The sequence below is a fragment of the Platalea leucorodia genome (assembly GCF_965183815.1).
Source record: "Platalea leucorodia genome assembly, chromosome: 14".
NCBI lineage: Eukaryota > Metazoa > Chordata > Aves > Pelecaniformes > Threskiornithidae > Platalea > Platalea leucorodia.
The window spans coordinates 3,207,986-3,222,261 of NC_138836.1; the positions used below are offsets into that span (position 1 = coordinate 3,207,986).

General features: G+C 40.1%; 1 protein-coding gene across 4 annotated transcripts; it reads left to right on the forward strand.

Annotated features, from left to right (window-relative positions):
- The first annotated feature begins 77 nt into the window (after positions 1 to 77).
- Positions 78 to 13,003, forward strand: UTP18 (UTP18 small subunit processome component). 4 transcript variants are annotated; one of them, XR_014229709.1, is made up of 15 exons: positions 78 to 440; positions 649 to 776; positions 882 to 977; positions 1,639 to 1,718; positions 1,961 to 2,046; positions 2,685 to 2,810; positions 3,673 to 3,847; positions 4,190 to 4,290; positions 5,106 to 5,196; positions 5,633 to 5,756; positions 6,658 to 6,832; positions 7,473 to 7,615; positions 8,854 to 8,913; positions 9,589 to 9,755; positions 10,911 to 13,003. XR_014229709.1 is itself a non-coding variant. In XM_082326497.1 (14 exons), the coding sequence occupies exons 1-13, from the start codon at positions 120 to 122 to the stop codon at positions 8,876 to 8,878; spliced, it is 1,671 nt and encodes a 556-aa protein (XP_082182623.1). In that variant the 5' UTR covers positions 78 to 119; the 3' UTR covers positions 8,879 to 8,913; positions 9,589 to 10,367. The 4 variants fall into 4 exon arrangements, 1 of the variants encoding a protein (XP_082182623.1); XR_014229710.1 differs by having other exon boundaries at positions 9,589 to 9,610; XR_014229708.1 differs by having other exon boundaries at positions 8,854 to 9,610.
- Positions 13,004 to 14,276: the final 1,273 nt, after the last annotated feature.

The window sequence follows — 14,276 nt, forward strand, 5'->3', positions numbered from 1 at the left end:
GCAGCAGTGCGAGCCTATCACGCCCGGGGGCGGGACAAGAAGGGTGGTATAAGGGAGGAGATCACGTGGCCAGCGAGCACGCCTTCCGGTTCCGGCGGGCGGCGGCGCTGTGAGGAGCGATGCAGCTTGCGGCGGGGGCGCCTCGCCCGGGCCCAGCAGCGATGAAGAAGAATAAGAAGAAAAAGACAAAGACGGAAATGAAGAAAGCGAATAAAATAGCGAAGCGGCTCCAGCCGCGCGCGGAGGCGGCGGCAGCAGCAGCAGCAGCTGAGCGGGCGGCGGCAGCGCAGGCGGCGGAGGAGGCGGCTCGCCGCGCCCGGCACTTGAAGGCGCTTTCCCGCACGTCGGGCGCCGAGCGGGAGCTGGAGGAGCTGGTGTTCGGCGACAGCCTCAACGTGGAGGAGGACGAGCTGCTGCAGCGCCTGGCCGGCCCGCAGCGGGTAGGGCTCGGGGCGCGGCGGGCGGCTCCCGCCCTGCGGCCTTTCCTGGGGCCCGGGCCCCGCCGGAGGGGAGCGCGGGGAGGCGGCGCTTTCTGCGGTCCCCAGCAGAGGCTGGTGCTCGCTTCGGCTCCTTGCTCCGCCGCCGTGTCTGTCATCTCCCTTTACCAGTCCGTGGCTGGGCTAAAGTGGCCTGTTTGGTTGTTTTCAGCTTAACGCTACAGAGAGGAAAAGTCTCCAGAAAGACTCCAGTGATTCGGAAGTAGAAAATGAAGCCAAAGGCAAACTCTTGTCTAAAAAGCCAGCGTGGGTGGATGAAGATGATGAAGCTGAGGAAAAGTAAGTTCAAGTTTGCAGGTAGGAATTGCGTGTCGCGCCTAAGAGTGACTGTAAGTGGCTTCAGTTTGAATGATCTTCGTGTTCTGTCTGTTTTTTCCTCTCTAGTGTTGATATGACCCATAGGTATAGGAAAGATTTCATGAAAAGTGATGCTGAGAAGGTACTTACTAAGAAAAAGCTAAAAAGAAGACTCGAAGAACAGTGAGTTTCATTAATGTTTTTGTGGCTAACTTTACGAAGATGAGATAAGATACATTTATGTGACATTTAAAGTCGCTTCCCTCTTTACCCACTGTATTCGTGCGGCCTGTTTAAAGCTGGTGCTTCTTACAGTATTTGCAGTAATTTTAAATCCAGAATAATACTAAGAATAGTAAATAAAATGTACATTAGCATTGTCTAGACTAATTTGTTTAATACTTGTTTTAGTAGAGGCGCATAAACTAATTTGTCTTCGAGGCAGTCGTGCCAGAAATTTTGTAGTGATACGTTGGTTTGAAAATAGGCTGATGGAAGATGCTGACTTAGGATGGTATATACGAATGAGCTGAAATGTGAATATAGGCAGATAGCAAAGCAGAACTTTAGATGTGTTTGGATTGTCTTAGTATTGGCATGTATTGCTCTGAAGAACAGTCCTTTAATGTTTGGTATCAATTTTGCTTTAGTTTTACATTCAGAAAGTCAGCAAAACACGGAAACCTGAGTGAATTTTAAAAAACTTACATAGTGGTCTAAGTGCAAGTAACCTTGCAAAATTGTGACTGTACATCTTGTAAGTACTTAATGCATAGAAGGAAATAACTTTCTCAAAAAAATTGGAGTTTTTTTACCTCTTCCCCCCTCACCCTTCTCTTGCTAGGTTTCAGCGAGCTATGGGAGGAGTTCCTGCCTGGGCTGATTTAGAAAACAGGAAGAAATCCAAAAGGACTGCAAGTGATAGTAAATAAATCCATTACTATTCTAATAAGCATCTCTATAAGTTTCCCTATTCAGCTTCTTGGAAAATAATTGGTTTTGATGTTTTCTCAGTTTCCGTAGTGTGATAATACGCTGGATAAGTCAGCTTTATTTCTTTCTTCCTTCAGTGTGCTTTGATTTGATTTGTTTCTGTAAGGAATTTGTAGGTTTTGATGTGGGAGTGTTGTGGAATTAGCCTTTTCAGCGTGCTTTGTCTTAATTAGGTGACAGTGATGGAGATGATGATCTGCTATGCAGGACTGGCAATTTCATATCAAACTCAGAGTCCCTGCCAAGAGGTATTTTGAAGGTAAAGGCAAGCCTATCTTTCCAACTCAGTTTGATCCATATACACACTTTGACTTCTTTGTTGCTATTTGGGCAGTAAAATTAGTGATTCTATGAATTTATTCTTTGTTTCTGTAACTGGAAAATCTATTAACAGTTGGACAAATTCAATAGTTCACATCATGAAAGCATGAAACAATAAATTGAGATGTATTGTTTGATATAAAAATTATTTTATGTATTCTACGATAGCATCCTGTAGTAGGGTTTTAATTTCTGCATAGGAAGGATGGAATTCTCCCACAACTTTGAGGCTACTGAAATGGTCTTTGAGAAGCAACAGCCTTAAATGAGTGCTTCTTATGCTGTCTCTTATACAGCTATTTCAGATGAGTCAGAATGCAACTAGTTTTATGTAAACTGTTAATTTCAAAGTCAGTAGAAAGGCTAGCTAGTTTATCTTACGTTTACACTGCTCCATTGAAGCAACTTACTGGACTTACTGTATGTTCTGCGTATGTCACGCTGTCTCAAAGTTCATCATAGGGTTTGAGATCTTGCTCTTGTAGAATAAAGAGCTATTAAACTGGCTGTCCATCAACATAAGCGAAAATATGGAAGCTGTATATTTTGTTTTAACTTGCTTGATCTGTGTTCTAGATGAGCACCTGCTTGCCTGCTAATCAGGAACGTTTTGCTAATGGAAGACTGGCAACTGTGCAGTTTCATCCATCTGCTCAAGTAGTCATGACTGCTGGACACGATCGATCTGTGTCACTATTTCAGGTTAAGAATTTCAATCTATCCTATGTAAATGGCCACTAATATGGAATCTTTTTTTCATAAGTATACCTGAGATAGCCTGGAATGATAGACTTTTCTCTTTTCCTGTGATGGTGCGCTCACAGGGGTTCTAATGTCTGTGGTTACAGTGGAATTTGCGTGGTTGAAGGCATCTTGGAAGAAATTTCCGTCTGTGACTTCATACCAACCACTTACAGAGTACAGGCAAGCTTAGTTGTATCAGAGTTTTTAGTTGAAGATTTGTTTTTAAAAATGTTTGATTTTAAGGTTTGCAGTGACAAGGACTAATGCTGTTTTTTTTCTTAAGTTGTTTGTAAAGCTTCTAGTGTGGGGAGCAGTCCACTTTAACACTGTAATATTGCTGTGAAATCATTTTGGGGGTGGAGAGACTCTACTGCAGCAGGAAGCTGGGACGCTCCTGCCCTGCTCCTCTGAAAACTAAAGGTCATAACTCTATTGAGGATCTTTCAACGTGGCCCAGTGGAATGGTCAAAGACAAAAGTCGAATTTGACACTCCCACAGGGCTGCAGGACAGAACAATGCAAAGCAAATGTTTCTTTTTAGAAAAGCACGATAGAGGTGATTATTTGAGCAAAGAGTGGGTAAGACAGGGAAGGGTGAGAGGTGTGAAGAGTATCTGGGAAGGCTGGGAGTGCTGGGTATATATAGGGTGAGGAGCTAACAGCCAGGTTATTTGTAGATTGAGAAGAGAGGAGGAGATTAATGCTTCAAACTGGTGTACCTCTTCCTGTTCAAGTCTCTTGTATGGGCTAGCTGATATGAATTTTCTATGTAAAAGTATTTGGTATGTTCCTTAATATGATAATATCTTTTTTTTTGAAGGTTGACGGCATAAGGAATCCAAAAATACAGAGCATCTATTTAGAGAGTTTTCCAATTTATAAGGCTTGTTTCAGTGTTGATGGAGAACAAGTTATAGCCACTGGTACTCACCATAAAATGTTCTTTGTGTATGATATGATGAGTGGAAATATTATTCCTATACAGAAAGTAAGAGGTACGTCTAATAGTGCTGTTAAGTGTCTGGGCATAGTTGAAGCTGTCTCAAATAGAGATGGCATATGAATTTACTTTAAAAGGAAGTGCAGGGAATTGTTGGAGGTCATATTTTTAACTTGTCTTCAGGGATCTTTACTTGAGTAACTTTAGCTTTAGTTTGTCTGGGATATTAAAAGTTGTCACACATAAACAAGGTTGAGTTGTAGCTTTACTGTGCCAGTGTATTACAGAAATGAAAAGCTGAAGTAGAGTCAGGTCTTAGTCATATTCATCTTACCTCTGAATGTTGAGGGAAAAGAATACATTATGCCAATTTGAAGTTCTGAATCTCTTTTTAAAGGCGTGGAGGAAAGATTTCTCAGAAGCTTCGAAGTATCTCCAGATGGATCGTTTATGCTTCTAACTGGAACTTCAGGTTACCTTCACTTGTTGTCAATGAAGGTAGTTTCTCTTCATGGTTCATGTAGCTTCAGTTTCTTGGTACCTTTTTCCTTTTGAATCTGCTTGCTTATATTTAATCTGAAAAGCAATCTAGCTTTCAGTTGAAACAAAGGTATGATGCATACTGTGTCAGCCTTCAAAAATGAGCTGCTGAATCAACTGTAGCTTTAGAAAATTATTTTGGGGTGTCTGAGAATTTTTTCTGACTATGCAGTTCTCTTTGGGACTGGTGTGGCTAAGGCCAGAGTTTCACGGATTTTTAAGCTGTCACTGGAAAAAGTCATATGTCGATGTTGTATTTTGGCTGATTGCCTGAACACTGCTGGCAAAAGGAATGGCCTCAGCATGGAAACGGGCATCTGAGGGTGGAAGAAATATAGGACTGCTCTTTTGGGAACAGCGCTAGTGCATGCTGGTGTTCATGAATCATGCCATCTACTGTGATTCATAAAGCATACAGAATTTTTTCGGTTCTATTTTAAAATGCCATATGATGGCAGCTGGATTTGTTTTAAACTTTTACTAGGAAAAATACTTTTTCAAAAGAAAGTTCGGTTCTGCTATATTACGAAGACCCTTCAGCGAAGGGAGCAAATGGGCGTTTATCGAACTAGCTGTAGTTGTGCAATAATAACTTGGTCATGGACTCGTGAGCATCGGCTGTGCTCTGCTCTGTAGGCACTGAAAATGTTGATGCTGTTCTTTTGATGTCAGTGTAGCTAACTTCAGATTTTTGTGGGACAGGAGTATGGAAACAACTTTCCTACAGATTTTTGGCAGAGTCATTGTCACCATTGTTGTTCTTCATCCTATAGACAAAGGAACTGGTTAGCACTATGAAGGTGAATGGAAGGTGCACTGCATCTGCTTTCACTCCAGACAGCAGTAAAATATATAGCTATTCAAGTAAGTATTCTCCCTAACAGCATTAATCTTAATTCCATTTAAATTGCATAAAATTACTTAAATAAAATTACATTTAATTAATTAATTATAAATTAAATTATGTAATTTATTATTAAACTATTATTATTATTAAATTATGTAATTTATTATAAAATTACAGTTATTTTACAAAGATCATTAAAAGACTTTCTGCCAGTATCTGGCCTAAAAATACAACCAAGCAAACAATCATTAAAGAATGGAGGTAACTATTTTAGTATGCCTTGTTTGGGTTTTTGTGGGTTTGTTTGTTTTGTTTTTTTTTTTTAAATAGCCTGTATTTGATAGTTGTAAATGAGCTAATAGTTGTCATCTAATGAAATTTATTTTAACAAAATAGACAAACAATGTTCTGTGTATATGGTTTCTATCATCTTCTACTTTATTCTGCAACCAGAGGAAGGTGAAGTTTTCATTTGGGATGTGAGAAGCAGAAAGTGTCTACACAAATTTGAAGACGAAGGTTCTTTGGAAGGGAAGTGCATCGCTGTTTCAAAAAATAACCAGTATGTGGCATGCGGGTAAGTGGCTTGGATTTGACAACTTCTTCCTGTCTCATTTGAAGCTTTTTGGTAAACTTCTTGGTGGCCAGTGACAGTGTAGGAATACGGAGTAAGTTTTGTTGTAATAAGGTTAGAGTAGAGGTGAATAGATGAATATTGCCTGGTTTAGGATAAAAATTTAATTTGCTCCATGTATATCTAAAATACCATAACACACTTAATACCAGTATCACTCCCAATATATTATCGTTGCCATATGTGGGTTTAGGAGTTAATTTTGAAATCATACTGACTGAAATCACAAATTCTAAAGTACAAATGTTGATTCAGGGTCTTCCCCTTTTCTAGTTCTCTTTCCTGTACTCCTAATTTGGGTCCTGCAAGATAGCATGTTAGCATTTGAAAAGATGCCTCAACTCAAAGCCACAAGCTTGAAAGTGTTTCTCCAAGTATACTTACCGCGATGCAACGTCAGCTAGCATATCAATTCTTTTAAATGAGACTAACAAATACTTAAGTACAGGACGCATTTTCTTAGCCCACTGTAGAAGAGGATTTTTAAGTGGACTTACTCTACAGGGTATACAAAAAAAATCAAAAAGCTTGAAACTATTTCAGAATCTTTTGATACCAAGCTCTCACTGCTTTCACTTCATTCTATGTCAGAGATGGGCTCATTTATCAAGGCTCTCCACAGTTAAGTGTCTCTTTATATATATAAATAAACAAAATGCAAACTTCTCCACTAAATACTGTTATAATCTCCAAAACAAAATCAAGCTCCAAACAAAATATTGTTACAAACTCCAGTAAATATTTGGAAATTACATTTTTAGTTGAATGGTGGCTATAGATTACAAGGTAATACGTACTGTAAATGTTACTTCTTGGTATAGTCTTTGTTAATTTCTTGTTTTAGTTCCGCTTCTGGAGTTGTAAATTTATATACTACTGATGTCTGTCTCAAAGAAAACCATCCTAAACCAGTTAAAGCCATAATGAACCTAGTTACATCTGCTACTTGTGTGACCTTCAATCCCACCACGGAAATTTTGGCAGTGGCTTCCCGGGAAACTGATGAGGCTGTCAAATTGGTATGTTCAGCTTCTTTAGTACAAGCTTTTTTGTATCTTGATCAAAAATGTTCACATAATAAAACGGATACTGAGGAGATATGTATACTGCAAAATTTGCTAGACCAAGCAGATCAGGGCATGTACAAGATCCTGTGCATTTATAAGGAGATAATTTTTTTTCTTCAGGGAAGTTGTTCTGAAAATTACATCTTATGGTCTCGTTTACCTCTTGTGTTCCTTTTTTAAAGTGCCCCTATTTCAGTGCTGTAAATGTAACTCGGCAACAAATGTGAATTTTCAGCAGCTGTTAACTCTAACAGTCTTACTATGTGGCGTTTCTCCTAGCTCATTCAAAATTTTGCCAGCCCTGTCAGAATTCTGGCCAAGAGTGGAACTATTGAATTAATCTGAGGGTTTGGAAGCCTATTTTTACTGCTTAGATGTAATTACCTAAAAATAAATGAGTGGCAGTAACTGGCTTCGTAGTGTGTTCCCTGCACCTTTTCTCCAGTGGAACTCTGTATATAGAGTGGTGTCGGGTAGGAATATAACTGAACATTTGAACTTAAGATTGACCTTCAGCTTTAAATTCGTACTTTAATTTGAATTTTAGTGGCTTTTTCCTAATTGTTATAACTAATGACCTATTTCTCAATAGGTACACATTCCTTCATATACTGTATTCTCAAACTTCCCAGTGTTCAGAAGAAAACAGATTTATCTTGCTCAATCTATGGACTTTTCTCCCAGAAGTGGTTTTTTCTCTGTAGGAAATAACAAAGGCAAAGCTTTGTTATTCAGGTATGTACTAAGTTAGGTTCATTAATCCCAGATGACATGTTTATATTCTGTAAGATGGGGCAGATGACTGGTAAATGAGAAGGTTTGACTTTCTGGTCTGAATTTCCCCTGATGACTTAATTGAGCGCAGAGCTGGCTTTCCCTTCTGGAGAATGAGCCTTGCTTATTGTCTGGTTATAAAATATACATTGCTGCAGACATCCCTGTCAAAACTGTCTTTGTCCTTTCCTGATGGAGGATGTAAAAAGCCAGATACTGGATGCTCTACCAATTAAAAGAAATAGTTTAGAGGATTAAAAGAAGATCCGTGCTTCAGTGTTAACATCTGTACCTGGCATGGGTTTGTTCTAGTTGCAAAGGCGGGGTGAATAGCGTCTTTGGAGGGAGGGGGGCTGAATGCTGGCACGGGTGGCTCAGAGAGGTTGTGGAGACTCCATCCTTGGAGATCCCTACAAGCCGTCTGGAGGTGGTGCAGGGCAGCTGTCTCTGGGTGGCCCCGCTTTGAGCGGAGGGGGTTGGACCCGGTGACGTCCAGAGGTCCCTTCCAAGCCCAGCCGTTCTGCGATCCCGTGATTACTGCTCAGGCTGGGTCAGGTTTGAAGCCTTGCTGCACATGCTGGATAGGGCATGTGGTAAGACTTCATCCTTTATTCTGAGGACACAGGAATAAATGTTTTCTCTTGCCAACTTACAGTTAGGTTCTAAAAACCTAGTTTTAATGTGGAACTCAAACTCAGTGGTTGATGTCTGACTAGCATAAGCTTAACTTTAGCATTTTTGTGAGGAGGGAGAAGTGTTGTGGGTTTTGGTTTTTGTTTTTTTTTTCTCTGCTGGTGTGGTCAGGGGTAAGGAGCGGTAATAACTCAGAGCAGGAATATTTCTTTTTTTTAAACTAAGTAACTTCATGTGATACTTGAAAAACTTAGTGTTTTTAATGTGAGATTTTAATGATTTACAAAGTCTGACAGGGAGAATTTGCAGAAAGACTCCCAAGCAAGTCTGTAAAAATGTGAATAAATCTTGTGATTGGTCCTTTCTTTGAATTTGAACTGTGTATTATAATGGCACTTCAAGTAAATCTAGCGTGTGGATGACTGCTATCTTTTGCTACACCTGTGTTTCAGATGAGCTAAGAATACTCAAAGTGACACTACTGAACAGTTGTTGCTTTTTTGTGGTGTTCATTCAACAGGTTACTGAAAAGTTTTAAATCTGTCTCAACTTTTTTTTTTCTGCAGGCTGAAACATTATTCAGATTTTTAAAAGATGATACAAGAGAAAAAGGACCAGTAACTGAGGTAAAAGTAGCACTAGAACTGTTGACAACGTTGCCTTGAGGAACCTTATTTTCATTTTGCTACCTCCACCTCTTTATAGATGGCAACAACAAGTTCTTAATACTCTGTGATCTGAAACGGTTCTGTCTGGATCACTCAGGTAGCGGGCTCCACGTGATGGGCAGGATTCAGGCTTGTCTTAACTATCTCGGCTTTTCTAATAATAGCCTTACAGGGAGTTGGTAGTTCAACTAAACTTCTGCCCAGTCCTGTTGACAGCAGTTTTAAAAATCTGGATATGTTTAAATGAAACTTCATAGGCAGTGTTGTTAAAAAACAGCTGTAGGCTGGCAGATACTTGGCTTGATCCTGTTATGAAGTCATGTAAGTGTGCCCACACAAGTCTGCGTCATTTCAAATTTAGAATACATAAATTACTGAAATTTGAAGCGTAGCTTGTGTGCAGATATGATTTTATTGTACACTTTAACCTCTTCGTGGGAAACCAGAAAAAACCTGTAGCCTTGACAGTAATACAGTAGTTCTGTTTGACCCAAAAGGTGTTAATGATTGGAAGCTAAACTCCTTCAGACTTGGAGGCAGGTACATCTTCTGCATGTTAAACTTGCATAAAATTTTGTGATGCCTAATGTTTGGAAGATACTAACAAAATTCTCTGTACTGATCTTTCCCCAGGTGTTGTAACCTGCAGATACAAGTACGCTGACAAAATCAAGCAAGTTTTTATTTTATATGGAAGTTCAAAAATACTAATATAACATCTGTGTTTTTTAATGTTGTTCCTTAATAAATGTACCTGAGAGTTTCCAGGCGAGTTGTTTCAACTTCTCCCACTGTTTTATGTAAGCAAATGACTAGGTAGATTTTAATAGTTGGCATTCAAGCTAATGTCTCCAAGAAATGCTTAAATGTCTTTAGTTATTATGAGCGTATGCAGTATTCCAATGCTGGAACAGAAAGCATTGGTTTTGTGTAAACTGTAACCTCTGCTCCATGTGTCAGCCAGGTTCATTTGAGGCTGGGTTGGAAACAGCATTTTGCTGACTGGAGGAGCAAATTAACCTGAAAGCCTGTTGATGCAGGCGTAGTTCAGCCCAACTTAATGGGCCAGCTACAGCTTAAAGACAGCCTAAACCACAAAGTGAGAAGCAACACCCTCAGTTGTGCTTACTGCCTCCGATGTGTCACAAACCCAACTGTATGTCGTGTGGTTTTAATTCTTAAGGAAGACCCCATTCTTTCTTACCTTTCTGTGAAAGCAAAGCATCCTGGGTATACTTGATTTTTAATCAATTGTGGAATTCTGATACCATTAGGGTCACCTAGCAAGGACTGCTTTACAGCTGTTGTTGCTGGTTCTTCACCTGATGCCAAATATCACGCCTCTGATCACTCTGTTCCTGAAGTGGCCACCTCTTTCTTTTTAAATACGTGAATAAAAAGTTGACTTGGAACCTGCTACAATAAAAGCCTTGCTTTGAGAATAAATTGTGACTAATAGGTCTGTCCACTTCACACGAGGGAGCTTTTTGGGCAGTAACAGCAAGAGCCAAGGTAACCGTGGTGAAGTCATTAAGCCTTCAGTGAAAGTGGCATTACAAAAAAGGTGCTCTGAACAGGAGGAAAAGCTAATTCTAGAACCCTGTCAAAAATTTTAAATATACGAGCCTATTGTTAAATTCTTGTCATACTGTTTTAAAAATAGAATATTGTGTTCTCTGATGTAATGGGTTTTTAAAATGGCTTCACCAGTGATTCATTGTAAGATGAGAACTTGATTTCACAAATTGGGGAAAAAGCAGGATGTGCTCTGGAGGTGTTAAATTGACTACAGTGTTTAACCTCATTGCGGTGCTAAACCTAAACTAAAGACCCTAGTATGGAAGAGTAAAATTAAATCATAAGCACGGTTTATTAAGATAATTGCTGTAGGATTCTTCTGTTACAAACAAATCTAGCTAAAATGTGGCTGGGACTGAGATTTTGTTGAATGTCAGAAATCTAGGTGCTGAAACTGGTTCCTGACTTCGCTAGAGGGCAGCACTTAATCACGGATTTGGAGACTTGCCTGCTCCATCGTACTGAGCGGTTTGTCCTGGGACAGCACTGCTGATGAGCGAGGCTTTGGTTGTGGTTATCGACACAATTTGCCTTTTCTTAGTCATCTCTGTATTTCACCGTTAGGGAGATTTAAGTAGTGTGACTTCATCCACAGAACTATTAAATCATTTTAAATCAAGGACTTCTAAAAAGGTAGGTTTTAAAATATGTTAAGTCTTTTACCGAATCTCACTGAAGTAGCTGTGAAGTATTTTAATATCATTTAATCTGCTTGTCCTCAGACTGTACCGTTCCTCACACAGTATGTGCTTCTCCACTTTACCCATTAAAAAAAAAAAAAAAATGCCAAATGCAGTGACTCAAAGCCATACAGCAAGTCATTAGCAGACCTAGAATTGGCACTTAGAATTAATGGGTTCCTCGACTTGCTTAGTTAGCATAAACACTGCAGTTTCCGATGTTCTCCCTTGCCCATCCTGCTGACTTCTGGTTGCAGGAGGTCCAGGCTGGATGGAACAGGAGAGTCCATGGAAGAGGGGTTGTAAGACATACTGAGGTGCTGTATACTCTTGTATCACTGCACATGGCTTCAAGTAGTGGCAGGAAGGAGAGATTAAACATTTCTTTTTGCAAATGCTATGATGTAAATTGCAAATACGAAGCTCTATACTGAGTTACGGGGAGCAGTGCAGTACGAGAATGTTTACGGTTTGTACTAAACACCTTAATTCTTGCTGTTGCATTTTTATCTTCTGGAAAACAACTTACTGCCCCATCCAATATAAAATAGGGAAGACTTTTGCCTTGAGAACTAAAGGAAAGCTCAAGGTGCTTGTTGCATTGCTTAATGGGTTTTGAGGAATGACGCTTTCATGTACTAAACAGCTCTTAAAGGTTGGATGATAGGAAGTATTGCAAGAGGGTGAAACTGTTACTAGTGTGTCCAGGGATATTTGCAGTGGGATGAATTACCATTAAGTGTACGTATCACTGTACTCATTCTGAAAAACTCAGCGCTCTGTCAGTTTGCCATGTGTTAAGAGTACTTAAGTTTCTGACCTATTTAAAACCTCTGTGTTTAATTCCTTTTTTCCTAGCATGGCTTTTTTTCTGGCATTGCGAAGTTGAAGTTCTTTTAATGAATTATTTCTCTGCTTTTCCTCTCCTTCCATTCTCCTTGGCAAAATAAATTTTATTGATGTAGCTCATTAAATATTTATCACCGCAGCCTTTCCCCTTCAGGCTGTGATCTTGTCCGATTTTGCAAGCTAAAAAGAATTAGTCTGGTTAGTGCTTAGAAAGGAAACCTCCAAGGAAAAAAAAACCTGACTAGATGTTAGAGTAACACCGATTATTTAGAAGATTATTGGGTTTGCTACGAAGTCTGTCTTGAATCTGCTGTTTGACCGCTCCTGTTTGAGGGCTGTCTCTGTGGTGCAGGTGGTTTAGCAGATTCTTAAAGGACTGAATGATTTTTTTTTTCTCCTCTGTCTCATTGAATATCCAGGATTGCTGCTCTCAAAATCATTTGGAAAGTTACGGTTCTGTAAATCTCTTCCATGTGGAACTGTTTCAGCTGCCACATGATTTTTTCCAAATGCTTGCTGATCAGACAGCAACTGAGGTTCTCCTCTTTGGATGTAGTGCTGAACCCATCTAGTGGATGTGGCAGTCATAGCACGCCTGGAAAAGAAGCTGGTTTCTCACCTAAGGATGTTTCTTGAAGTATTTGAAGGCCTCTGGTGATCCTCTAAATCCCTTTTTTTGCTATAATTTGTGAGATCTAGGGGGAGGATACAGAGCTCTTCTGGAGGGTGTCTGAAATAAGTCTGTACAGGATAAAATCCTCAGTTACTGCTGCCCAGTACCTCCAGGAGCCCAGCTGCTGCCCAGTACCTCCAGGAGCCTTGCTGATGCCCAGTACCTCCAGGAGCCTTGCTGATGCCCAGTACACCCCACCGTTGCTTACTCTTGCACTGAATTCTGCTGTATTTATGCTGCATTTCCTTTTGGATAACGAGCAGCAGCAATGTAGGCACTTAATGACACATTACTGTCATTGTTTGGATTTTTTCTGTTAAAAATATGATCATCCCCCCCCCCCCCCCCCCCCCCGAACAAAATGCCTTTTGGGTACTCAGGCATTTTTGTCCCATGTTTGTGTCACAGCGAGATGGCAATACAGTCTAACCCATTTTGGGACACTTTGATTGAGGCAGTCTGCACCCATGTATTTTCTTCCAATGATTAAAACTGTGCAAGTTATACATCTTATTAAATTACTTTGAGACCACTTAACCTGAATGAAATCTCACAAGCTGATCAGACACTTTGAAATGGCTGCAATTTGATTTGGTTTTCATAATAGATATTGTAAAATGTGCCTGAGATCTCAGTCTTCGTAGTGTTACGTTTTGCACATAAGATTGCCTGCCGTATGAGACTTCCATTTTGTGTGTGCAATATCGAATGTTTTATTATGCTTAAACAGATGGGAGGAAGAGTTGAAGCAGAGGGGAGTTTGGAAACGTGATGCAGGAGCCCTTACTTACAAGTGCTACCCATTGCTGTTCTTCTGCCTTGTCAGAGCATCAGGGATCTATTTATCATGGGTTTAGTATGTATCCTGTTGTATTTTCAGTGAGTTTCTGCTGAACTGAGACTGACTTAAATTAAGCCTAGCAAGATGTTTTTAGCAGATTTACTTGGCTGGGAACTGGGGGGAGTTGAACTTCAATTTAGGATCTTTGAAGACGCATCTGTTTTATGAAGACTGAGTAACTTCTGTCTGCAAATCCTGACGCGGTGTAGTGTTTAGGTAAGGGTTTGTACCACGTGCTTAAACACAAGGTTCTTTATTCCTCTTTAATCTTTGTTTTAAGCTTTGGATGCAGGTTTATAAGTTACTGGAAGAGAAAAGGTGTTTTGAGTAGTTACAACTCAAAAATGATGATTCAAAAACTTGTGTAGTTACTGGGAACCTCAGCATCCTGCGGTTCATGAGATTTTCAGTTACTCGGTGAAAAACTATTAGCCCTGATCTACTGGGAGGAATTGCATTAAGAGTGGAGAAGTTAAGCCATGTTTGGTGTTTGGTTTTTTTTTTCTGTAGCTTCTTTAATGACCGGATTGCAGCAGCAAGAGCTTGTTCCGAGTCTCGCTGCACTCCAGAGCTGCGTTGCCCTGCCTTGGAGGAGGGTGTCCTTCCTTCGTACAGAGATGTTACGGGGCACTGCAGTCGCAGCCGTGCTGACGTACGCTCTAACAGACTTCAGTGGATCTGGGAGACCATGCAAACTGCC